Below are 11,710 nucleotides of genomic sequence, written 5' to 3'. Positions count from 1 at the left end.
GATGCTTTACCAGATCTTGAAGCTTCGGTTACTTCAGCCGTTTCCGATAAAACCTGCCCCTTACGAGAGGAGTGCTTTAGTAACTCCCATTCCCACGGGCTGGTAAATTCTAGCCCTAAAGATGCTCCTTTGTATTTAGAGTAGCAGAAAGTGTTGAAACTGTGTGGGAGACTCCCACTGCTCTGTAAAGTGAAACAGGTCTTGGGGAGTTGGTAGGCAAGTGAGAGGAAAGGCTTGGGCGTCGAGATGGGGAGGGCACAGGGGCAGAGGTACTTTTGACATGGGAAGCCGTAACGGAGCGCAGTGCGACTGTTGCAGAATGTTTTACCTCTTTTTACTTGTTAGAAGTAGCGTTCTCAGGTTTTGGTTGGGGATTTTTTCTTTGTTTGCTTGGTTTTTGTTGGGGTGGGTTTTTGGGAGAGGGACTTTTTTTGTTAAATCACACTTTCTAATGTGACACTTCTGTGTATTGCATAAAATATCACATTACGACATGTTACATTTCTTGGATATTTTTAATCCAACTCGCATAAGTCCATCCAGGTTTGAGTGACGGAGACAGAGCTTGCAGCTGTTGTGTCCCCCTAGTAAGCTTCCAATTTTACTGAGAAGGTATCTTATAAATAAATATAAATATTTGAAAAACAATTTTGTTCAAAACAGACGGTACTACAGAAAGCACTTTCAGAAAAGTTCTATTACATTACAGAAAGTTTCTAGTGTTTTCGCCTTTTAAAAAGGATGGGGAAGATACCCCAAGAGTCTTTCTCTTTTTAGCCATGTTACCTTGTAGTCAAATAAACCGATATTCTTTCCCTAAAAATGACGATTTCCGCCGGCTCTGGGTCGGGAATTTTTAAGCCCGTGTTTCCTCGGGCGCCACTCAGGCTGCCTCACGCCAGGAGGGATGCGAGAGGCTGGAGGAGCGGAGTTGCCAAAAGGGAAGGCTGAGAAGTTGTCAGACCCCACGTACAGGGATAACGTTACTTAACCCTGGAGTTTGTTTATTTAAATGTAGGTGTCGCTTTTAGAGTCGGCTTTAGGTCTCTCGTTCAGGTCTGAAATTCCCCATCTCGCCGGTGTGAAGCCAGCAGATAGGCGAGCGTGTGTAGTAGCCTCACGTTATCCTTGCCGAGCCCAGGAAACACAGGCATCCGCGTACTCGTAGTTTTGGCAGTTTTGTGTTTGTTTGGTTTGGGTCGATTTTTTGGTGGGTTTTTTTGTTTTGGTTTGGTTTTTTTAGTATACGGAAAAACTAAAACCACAGCAAAACCCAGGCGCCAGGTTCTCAATAACTACAAGGTTTTAAACAAATTTAACAGGAGTACCCCTTAGGCCGTTCACGACAGGACAGGGTGTGAAAGATGTGCTCTACTAGATAGCCATGGAGAATGGTCTTTCCTGGAATCTCTGACAAAAAGTACCGGGGGAGTCTCGAGGACGATCTGTGCAGTTCTGGAGTCGAGGATCCTCCACGATTGCTTTGAAGGCAATGTACTTGACAAACGCTCTGTGACTGTTTTGGTCCTGGGCTGTCGGTTAAATAGGTGTTAATTAACTCAAATTAACTAGCACCCTTATAAACCAAGCTTAAAGGCTGTGGTGCAGATAAGGCTTATTATCCGTGAGTGCCTCAGGCACCCCTGAGCCGTCCCTTAGCGCCGGCGCCCCTGCCCCTCATTCCCCTTCCACCGGGAGCGGAGCAGGCTCTGGCAGAGGCGGGAAAACCTCTCCCTCGCTGGGTGCCTGAGGAGAAGCAGAGCAGGGGCAGGAACGACTCAGGGGCGCTTAACAGTGGGCTGGGTGCGGCGGGGGCCGCGGGGCTGAAGTATAAAACGTGAGGAGCGGGGCGAACCTCGCCAAGTGCTCCCTGGCGTCCCTGAGGAGCGGGCTGGGCACTCCCGGTATCCTCAGGCTCCCGGCCGGGGCCGAGCGCGGAGGGGGCGGGGAGGCAGCGGTTGGTGAGGGCGGGTAGTTCAAACCCGAGCGAGGGAAAGCGGCGGCGGCCGCACGCGAGGGGCCGGTGTGGGTGGGGAGAGGCGAAGCGGCTCCTCGCCAAGGGCAACGGGCCTAGGACCGAGCGGCGAGAGCTGCTGAAGTCACTCCAGCCCGCCTTCACTCCTGCTTCTCGCCCTCAGCCCTGCTCGGGGAGCCCCGCCGCCGCCTCAGCTGCACCCGCTGTAGGGCGGCCTCCAGGCTCCGCTCCTGTGCCCACCGATTTGCTAGACGAGGGGGTGAAGAGGTTGCTTTGCTCGTGTCCGGCATCCCAGGTGACTGAGAGACCCTCGGGTGCTGGTCCTCAGCTACACCTCAATTATCACCATCGCTGGGTAATTAGGCATTGCAGTTAACACATATATGTGGACTGAGAACTGCCTCTGACGGGTAGTGTTTCTCTTGAACCTCTCTCTTTCCTCTCCACATCCTTTCTCACTTCAGGTTATCACTAGGGGTAAGCAGTACTTTGAATACAGCACCTTTGCACGGGAAGATCTTGATTTGCTTCACAAATTAGGGTAAGTGACCACATCATGTGGGTAGGACTTGGCTATGTCAGATTCAGTATTATTACTTTTGAAGGTATCAATTACTTTGGGGTCAAAGAGCAGAATCTGTTTTTCTGCAGATGCCATATCTGTTTACATAGCAGAGAAAATACTTCTGTATCACCAAAACTTTGTCTTTATTTGTTTTGTTAGCAGTGGTGAACAGTGATTTTAAAAAAAGGCAAAAACCGTCTTGTTCAATACGTATGTGTTCAGTGTGGATTACTGAGGAATGTAAATTACTAGGAATAGGTGTGACTCTTCCTAGAACTTATGTCTACATTGGAGGCACCATCTACATTGCCTTCTAATAACCAACATTCTTACCTCTTTAGGGTGCTTGGTAAGACTAAACTTGTTAGAAATTATTCCTTGTCTAAATTTATCAAGCTGTCCTAAATTTAGTTTGGGTCTCTGAATATGAATTATTTTGTCCAGTAAACTCCCAGAAAGTTTGCAGCTGATTTGTAAACTAATTTGAGAACTGCAAAATTAATATTAGATACGTGAAATGCATAGAGCACATAAATCTACACTTAGTAGATATGGATTTTGTTGCTTCCTCTGTAACTGACTAGTAGTGTGACCAGCCTTTTCCTCCCGACATCTAAGACAAGGTTAAAAAAACTTTCAGAAACTAATTAAAAATCCTCAAATGAAAAAGGTGTGGTGTTACGTATCAAATTTAGTAGATGAAACTTTTCTCTTGATAAAAAAGAAATGCTTATAAAAAGCAGTTGTTATAAGAGGTTTTATTAGGCATCTCTTATGAATATAAGTAGAATCTTGCTCTATTATGAGGGATGTTCAGCACCTCTGAAAGGCTTTTCCTTCTGTATTTGTAAAATGAGACCTTGTGTTAAATTAAATCTTAATTCATACAGGTAGTACATTTTGGGGGAAAAAAGCATATACAAGCTTGAGGTGTATTCTGGGGTTTGCTGTAAATCATAGAATGGTTCAGGTTGTAAGGCATATTAAAGATCATCTAGTTCCAAGCCCCTCCCATGGGCAGGGGCATGTTCTACTAGACCAGGTTGTTCTGAGCCACATGCAAGGTGACCTTGAACACTGCCAGTGATGGAGTTTCCACAACTTTTCTGAGTAACCTGTTTCAGTGTCTCATTGCCCTCATAGTGAAGAATTTCTTCCTAACATCTAACCTAACTTACCTTCTTTCACTTTAAAGCCCTTATGCCTGGTCTTATCACTAAATGCTCCTGTAAAAAGTTCCTCTCTAGCTTTCTTGATGGCCCCCACTGGGTACTGAAAGGCTACAATTATGTTCCCTGAAGCCTCCTCTTCTCCAGGCTGAGCAACCCCCTCTGTCTCAGACTGTCTTCAGAACAGAGATGCTCCAGCCCTCTGATTATTTTCATGTTCCTCTTCTGGACTTGCTCCAACATGTCCATGCCTTTCTTATTTTGGGGGCCTCAGGGCTGAAGGCAATACTCCCAGAGGGATCTCACAAGTGTAGAGGGTAAAGAAGTAAAAATAAGTATTAAAAAGTATGAATTAATGGAGAGGTATAGAAAAGAAGTGAAATGAAGCTTAATGGATGGACATTGTTCACTTAGTGTCAATGGCAATTTTATTTATCCTGTCATATTTTCTAATATCCAAATCAATGCAGTGAGCTCACACGCTCCCCCTGCCGGACGCTGGCCTCTGTACAGCATTATGTTTGGCTTTTACTTGAGTTACCAACATTTCTTTAACTCTGCTATTCTGACCTCCCTTGTAGCTGCAAAATCTTGTTTCACCGTGATTTTTATGTTACTGGAAACACAGGTTTGCTTATTTTATACCGAAATATTTAATTTTTTTATTTTCAGTTCTCTGTTGTCCCATAGAATGCCTGAGAATGAAACTCCAAGCATGAGGTTTTCCTTTTGTTGTTTCTTCAGCACGCTCCCTGATTATTAATTTCCTAAGCCTGGAAGCCTTTGGGCTTTTATTAAGTGTGTGGTTAGTTTGACTGTGTTTAGGAGAAAGGTTAATACTTTTAAAGGCAAGTGTGGGTATGTGGGTTTGGTTTTTTTGGGGGGGTTGAGATTTTGAACAGGTGTCTCTAGCATTCAGTTTAAATCTGTCTATCAACATTTTTGGAAGTAATATTTACTGGCAACATTTGCTAACTAACTGCAGTTCTCCAAAATTCAGCATAAAAATGAAGCTTCTATTCTTCTTGTAGAGTACATGAAGATAATGCCCTCTTTTTATGACCGGTTTCTTATAGGTCTTCCTCTTCTTACAGAAAGAAAAGCTACAGTCACGTGGTCCTTTGCTTATAGCATGAATAATTGTGCTGCATAGAGATTTAAAAATATAGGAAAAAGTTATTTTCTGGTTCATGATAAAGCCTTTTCAGCCTATTGCCTAAAACCATGGAATCACAGAATGTGTAAGATTGGAAGGGACCACTGGAGTCCAACTTTCCTGCTTGAGCAGGGTTCTCAGAGCACATTACTCAGTGCTGTGTTCAAGTGGCTTTTGAATATCTCCAGAGAAGAAGACCCCATGAACTCTCTGGGGAGCCTGTTTCAGTGTTTTGTCACCCTCACAGTGAAGAACTTTTTTCTCATGTTCAGATGGAACTTTGCACCAATTTCTGTCCATTGCCTCTTGTCCTATCACTTGGCACCACCGGGAAGAGCCTGGCTCCATCCTCTTGACACTCTTCTTTCAGATACTGATAGATATTGATAAGGTCCTCTCTCAGTCTCCCCTTCTCCAGGCTAAGCAGGCCCAGCTTCCTCAGCCTTTCCTCATAACTGAGGTGTTCCAGTCCCCTAATCATCTCCATAGTTCTATGGGACTCTCTCCAGTATTTCCTTGTATTTCTTGAATTGGAAAGCTCTCAACTGGACACAGCACTCCAGGGCTGAGTAGGGGGTCAGGATCACCTCCCTTGACCTGCTGGCAATGCTCTTCCTAATGAACCACAGGATACCCTTGGCCACAAGGGCACACTGCTGGCTCGTGGACACTTCATTGTCTACCAGGACCCCCAGATCCTTCTCTGCAGAGCTGCTTCCCAGCAGGTTGGCCCGCATCCTGTACTGGTGTCTGGGGTTATTCCTCCCCAGGTGCAGGATCTGCGTTTGCTTTTGTTGAGTTTCAGATGGTTCTTCTTTGCCCATCTCTCCAACCGGTCTAGGCCCTTCTGAAGGGCTGCACAGGTCTCTGGGATATTGGCTGCTCCTCCCGGCTTTGTGCCATCAGTGAACTTGCTAAGGAGGCATCTATCCCTTCATCCAAGTCACTGATGGATAAGTTGAACCGTAGTGGGCCCAGGATCAACCGCGGGGGGATACCAGTACTTACAGATCTACTAAAACATGGAGAAGTGATGCAGATGAAACCTTAAATGCTATTTGGAGTTGGTACTGCAATAGCAAAGAAGTAATCTCTATTCATTAAACACTAGCTTAAAGCTATGCCCTTGTGTTTCCTATTTGTGCTGTCACTTATTTCATTGTTTAAAACAGGGAATAAGGAAAAAAGCAGAGACAGAAAACAAATGGGAAAGTTAGGTACTTGTGGAGGTAAAGGGGAGAAGGAAAGGAAGCATGCCAGACTTCAGAGTTTGTTGTTGTCTTGCAATAATTTTCATGTACCTGTCTTTCCTGGAAGAGCTTTTCTCAGTTATATGTATGGATTTTATCTGTTTAAGTCTGTTTCATTTCATACTGATATTAGCAAGATTGTGTATGCCTTTAAGCCAAGGTGTCATTCTGCTGTTTAATATCCTTTTCCTTTTGAACTTCTTGTGTTGCTGTCTTCTTACAGTAGAAAACAAAATATTTTTTTTATATTGCAATAATCTTAAAAAGTGCCTTCTGTATGGGTCAAAAAATGCTAATTAATGACCCAAGATCATCAAAGAATTGTTCTGCCTCACCTCAGGCAGTTTGGGTTCCCACTGCTTGTATTTAGTGGCTTAGGGCTAGATTAAGACAGGACTTTTGGGATATTAGCAATGTCTTAGTATTTGGTGTTTAAGCCTCCTTTAAAGATTCCTACTTCTGTCTGTTTTGAAAGTTCAGTTGCTATTTCTAGGCTTTATGTTCTAGAATATCAGTTTTAGAGGCCAGTAACATACCCCAGTAAAAGGTGCTGATACAAACTGTTGAGACTTGCAACCTTGATGTGAACTACTTTGGTAGTGAGGGCTACCTGGTAGAGGGCTGTGAGAACAGCCCTCTTGCTGCATTACTCGTAACATCTTTTGTACAGTTATTGTGCATAGAAAGCAGTGACCCAATGTCACTATGGTTAGGGTGGAGTAACTCTGCAGTGTACGAATGGCAAAAGTAAGCCTGGTTCCACACATCTTTTATTTAAGAATGTGCATCAGCCACTTCTAACTTTTCTAGGAAAATACACTGTAGCTCTTAAATGCTATGGACCTGGTAAGTGTGTTTATAGTAAGTCATTTTCTTTAAAATGTAAGCCTTCAGAACACTCGGTTTACCCACAGAGATGAGCAAAAGCAGAGAGCTTCTTTACAAAATAGCATTTAAATGTTAAGGCAGATAAAAGAGCACTTTTCATTTTGTAACTAGAGGTCAAATTAATTCCCTCTGGGGAGTCTAGGGATCTAAATAATAGGGAGACTTGTAGACTTGTGACTTCATGATTAATCCTCCCATTTTACTTAAGGAGAAAATGCATTTTGTCTAAACTCGCTCACTTACCAGAGCTTCTGCATTTCTACACAGTGCTAATAAAAATCTTGCCCCTACTGGAATGATGGGGAGTTTTGTTGCCAATTTCAGCACCAATGAGCCTCTAGTTGCTGTGTTGCTTATTTGAAGTGTTTTTCCACAGATGAGGACTGCCAGGTCAATTAGCTAAATGGATGTATATTTGATTTGCTTAACAGTATAATATGCATTTTAATCACTCATTCTAACCATCTACTTCTGTGTTTGTGTATAAGCACTGTTTCTACTGAGGCTAATGAAAATACTTTTGTCATGACTGCTATCTTGATAGACTTACACAAGGTTTCCTCACTAATCTGAGGGGTTTTTGGTGACTGCTTTTGTCTGTTTCAGAAACAACGGTGGGATCTTCATTTACAAAGTCAAAGTGTCAAGCAGAAGATGTCAGACAGTAAGCCAGCGAGGTTCAATATTCTTAGAAGAAATAGATTAACACCTTCCAGCAGCAATTTTAAATACTCAAATTTTAAAGAAACATGTTGCACTTCAGCATTTCTGGACAGCAGAAGCAACAAGTCAGTAAAAGATCCTGATGCAGAATGTGAAGAAGCACCAAGTGTAAGAAGTGTATCATTGCTACAAGAGCATTCTGAACACATTCATCCAAATGCCTTCTTTCCCAGGTCACCATCTATTGAAAAAGAATTGAATTCTATGTCCTTATCAGAAGAAAGAGAAGCAAATAGAAGTGCAGATTTCTTTGAAACTCCTAAATCAAGTAGAAAAGGCTCCTCACTACGCAGGAGGCTGCTTCTACCCAAGACTGTTGAAGCTGGCACAACTGTAGGATCCTGTCAAAGACAACCTAATTCTTCAGGAAGCATCAGGAAAAAAATATTCTCTTGTGTTTTGAGCTCTGAAGAAAAGCTTTCACAAACTGCTGCAAATTCTCCAAAAGATAAAAGTTACAAACCTCTGACAACTAGCACTTCAGAACCTGAGGACTCTAATCCTGATTCTCCAAAACGGAGGCTTTCCTTCTCACAACAAAGGACTTCTACGTTAGATGAGTCCCAGTGTAAGGACCCCATATTGTTAGAATCAGAACATTTATCTCCAATTCCATGTAAGGGTGTCACTGTTAGTAATACTAACAAATTAAATGAAAATGTTCTTATGAGTGTTAATGATGGGATGCTTAGGACTCCTACTTACAATGTGTTACCTGAGGCCAGTGAGGGTAAATTCATGACTTGTATCACCAGTCCTGTAGAGAACTTGAACTTTGGACTATGTGACATAAACTCTCCCCCTGTTAAGGCAGCAAATTACCCAGATCTTTCTACACCTGAGGATAGTGGATATAATTCACTTCCTTTGGACAAATCAGGAGACTCATTGTCTGATTATGAGGGATCTTTCCAAGAGCTCTTCCAAAAGCACAAAGAAGAATCCAAAACTTTAGACAGTAAAAGAAAGACAAGAAAACTTGAACGAGTCAGAAGGTTATCCACTCTTCGGGAACTAGGCTCTCAGTCAGAGACAGAAGATAATCATGGCAGTCCTACTTCAATGCATATATTAACAAAAGAAAGAACCTTTGTCAGTGAAGATCATGAGTTAGTTCTAAAAGAACACCCTAGTGGAGACCTGGTTGTAAGTCATGGTGATCTCTCAAGAACTCCAGCTCTGAAAATAGTTCATGAAATTTGCTTGCAAAGACAAAGATTGTACCAACAGCAAATCTCAGAGAATATTGATGGAACAGAAATATTTGCATTAGATCATGTTCTTCCTGGACTTATTGGCAAGAAAATGGGCCTTGAAAAATTAGATATTTTAACAGAATTAAAAGATAGAAATTTAAAACATGTTCTTGCTATAGTTTTAGATGCTTTGACAGTGGAAAGTCTATGCAGGTAAGTACTATTGCTTCACACAAAAGGGAAAAAGACGTGCTTCTGCAAATGAGTTAGAATAACTTCTGGAATACTAGGTGTTATCAATAAAATTTGTTTGTTTCTGAGAAAATTGAAAAGTTTTCTCCCTGTTAATTAAGTAGGTCCTTCTGTGTAGATCTAAAAATAAATAGGGGAATTAAAAAGCTAAAGAAACACAGAAAATTAGTAAACTCAAAACTAAATCACAGTACTTGTAAATTTTAAAGTATATTAAAAATTCCTTTAAGCCTAGAAAGTAATTTATTCTCATTACAAGTTCCCAGTAATGCATAGCACTCAAAACAAGTTTTTTATTATTTTTCTTGTGTATTTTATTTCCTCAGTTATTTCTAAGCACAAAGATGCTCAAAGAATTTTGATTCATGGGCAGTATTCTAGATTAATTCCTAATCAATAGGAACTGTTACATTTCACACAACGCTCTTGATTTATTTGTTGTTAGTTACAAAGGGAATGGGCGAATAGATGAAAGTATAAGGGCACAGATGTTTTCAGAACTCTTAACACTAATGTGACTAGAAACAATCTTGGTAAGTGGCTTACATGGAGGAAGAAACTATTTTTTAAGTCAAAGATATGCTGTGCTATTTAGGTTGCTGTTGTTCTCTAGACTCTTCTGTTATTCTTATACAGTGATACGTAAAGTACGAGATCTGTGTTTCATAGCAAAATTATGCAATAGTCTATAGCAGCAGTCTGTAAAATGACCAAGAGTATATGAAACCATGCAAAAATCTTTACCAGGTAGTCTTGCTATAATGACTTCTGCACTACCTGGGAAATTTTGAGAGTGGATAAATTTTTTATTTGTTCCAGCATTTGGAAAGTAAGCAAAAGCTGGCGTGAAATCATTGTACAAGACAGAAGTGCAAATAAGAGGAGAAAGTTGTACACAAAACAGCTGAAAGAAGCAGCTCGGGTAAGGTGGTTCTCAAAGGTGGGTTTTTTTTCAAGTGTGAAAGAAGATGAAATATCTTGTAAAGCTACAGAAGGGTGACTTGACTGAGACAGTTCCAAAATGAGTAGGTGACAGATTCTAACAGGAGAATGTAATGGCTCTTACTGCTTTTCAGTTGTCTGCAGTTGGACTACTAGTCTTTCAACCATGTAAGACTCTTATTTACCCTCCTGCCCTGTCTTGAGAATCCTGTAGGATCTCTTCCTTGACTAATTCTAGCTTTAGATTTTAAGTTCTGCTCATGCCATTGTGCCATGCTGTTCCTCATCGTCCATTTTACTCTAGTCTGCAGTGCTGTAGGGCCTGCTCTAGACTACTTCCTGATTGTTTTCAGGTCTGCTTGTGTCACAGTGTATTGGTGAACATCAGAAGGATATATAGAAGGTTTTTTAAGGGGCATCTTGAAAATCAAGCATATTAGTAGCAGTATATTTTTTTCAGGTCTTCCACATGATACATGCCCACTTGCTATTGAGATGTCCTAGTTTAGAAACATGAGCACCAGTAGAGTGTGCTAAAAGACAGTTGGCTTTTTATCCTGCTCATGGGACTTGGTTTTTAATGATTTCTCTCTTGAACCCTTGCTAAAGATAATCATTTAATAGTAAATACTTGCAGTATATATAATTTTCCTTTCTTATGTGTTGTTGCAGAGGGAAAAACCCAATCAAGTAAAATCCAGCTGCAAATCCCAAATGAAATAAAATACTCATTTGCTCCCCCTTTTTTTTTTTATAATTATAAATTAACAGGAATATTTATTGAAGGCTGAAGATGCTGCTACAAGACTTAATATTCTCAATAGATCTGCTCTAAGGCCTGTTCAAGCTCAAGCCAGAACTCCTATTTTACAGACACCGCCTTCATACACTGCACTTACACCTAGGAGATGCAGTTCTGTTCCCCACTCAGCTAGTAGGCAGGAAGAATACATGAAAGTAAGTATCTAAGAAATGCTTCATTTCAGTTTTTAGAAAGTTTTCATTTACAAGACTTAATAGCTCTTCTCTCTCTCCTCTTGCTACAGGTTGCTAAAACTCTGTTCACAGATGAAGCTCTAAAACCCTGTCCAAGATGTCAATATCCTGCTAAATATCAACTGGTAAAGAAAAGGGGGCTATGTAGCAGAGAAGCATGTGCATTTGAGTTCTGTATTTTATGTCTGCATGCATTCCATGGGTCAAAAGAGTGCAATAGTTTATCTGCAAAACGGAAGAATAAAAAAGATGCTCCACCAGGAAGTGCCCAAAGCAAAAGAAATTTAAAAAGACTCTAAATTTGTAAGGCATGTAACTCCTTACACTTAGTTCCTTGTCCCCTCCCCCTAAATTCCTCATCTTGTTCCTATTCTTCCTAAAGGTATACATTTTGAAAGTATCATCCCATTTGTTCTTGCTGACTTACCAAGATAACCTCTCATGTATATATCTTAATTAACATAGTATATTTTTGTTTTTTAAAAAATGAACATTTAAAAATATTTTATGTCTTGTTTTACCTGTTGTGTAGTAGGTAGGAACTTACTAACATCTTAATTTTTAAATAAAGTGTCTTAAATGTAGTCTTCAGTATTTA

The 11,710-nt window shown here is 41.0% G+C and overlaps 1 protein-coding gene across 1 annotated transcript; it reads left to right on the top strand.

Moving 5' to 3' along the window:
• The first annotated feature begins 2,397 nt into the window (after positions 1-2,397).
• On the top strand, positions 2,398-11,710 carry FBXO43 (F-box protein 43). Its single transcript, XM_032122145.1, has 5 exons — positions 2,398-2,516; positions 7,610-9,135; positions 9,994-10,096; positions 10,888-11,073; positions 11,163-11,710. The coding sequence occupies exons 2-5, from the start codon at positions 7,658-7,660 to the stop codon at positions 11,409-11,411; spliced, it is 2,016 nt and encodes a 671-aa protein (XP_031978036.1). The 5' UTR covers positions 2,398-2,516; positions 7,610-7,657; the 3' UTR covers positions 11,412-11,710.

This window comes from Corvus moneduloides, chromosome 1 (assembly GCF_009650955.1).
Source record: "Corvus moneduloides isolate bCorMon1 chromosome 1, bCorMon1.pri, whole genome shotgun sequence".
Taxonomy (NCBI): Eukaryota; Metazoa; Chordata; class Aves; order Passeriformes; family Corvidae; genus Corvus; species Corvus moneduloides.
The sequence above is the reverse complement of the archived record's forward strand: the minus strand, read 5'-3'. Positions and strand labels throughout refer to the sequence as shown.

Excerpts from the sequence above, each read along its gene's own strand:
- FBXO43 (XM_032122145.1), top strand. The coding sequence starts at position 7,658 with ATGTCAGACAGTAAGCCAGCGAGGTTCAATATTCTTAGAAGAAATAGA. Across the intron at positions 10,097-10,887 it reads AGCTGAAAGAAGCAGCTCGG|GAATATTTATTGAAGGCTGA; the intron begins GTAAGGTGGTTC and ends ATAAATTAACAG. Across the intron at positions 11,074-11,162 it reads GGCAGGAAGAATACATGAAA|GTTGCTAAAACTCTGTTCAC; the intron begins GTAAGTATCTAA and ends CTCTTGCTACAG.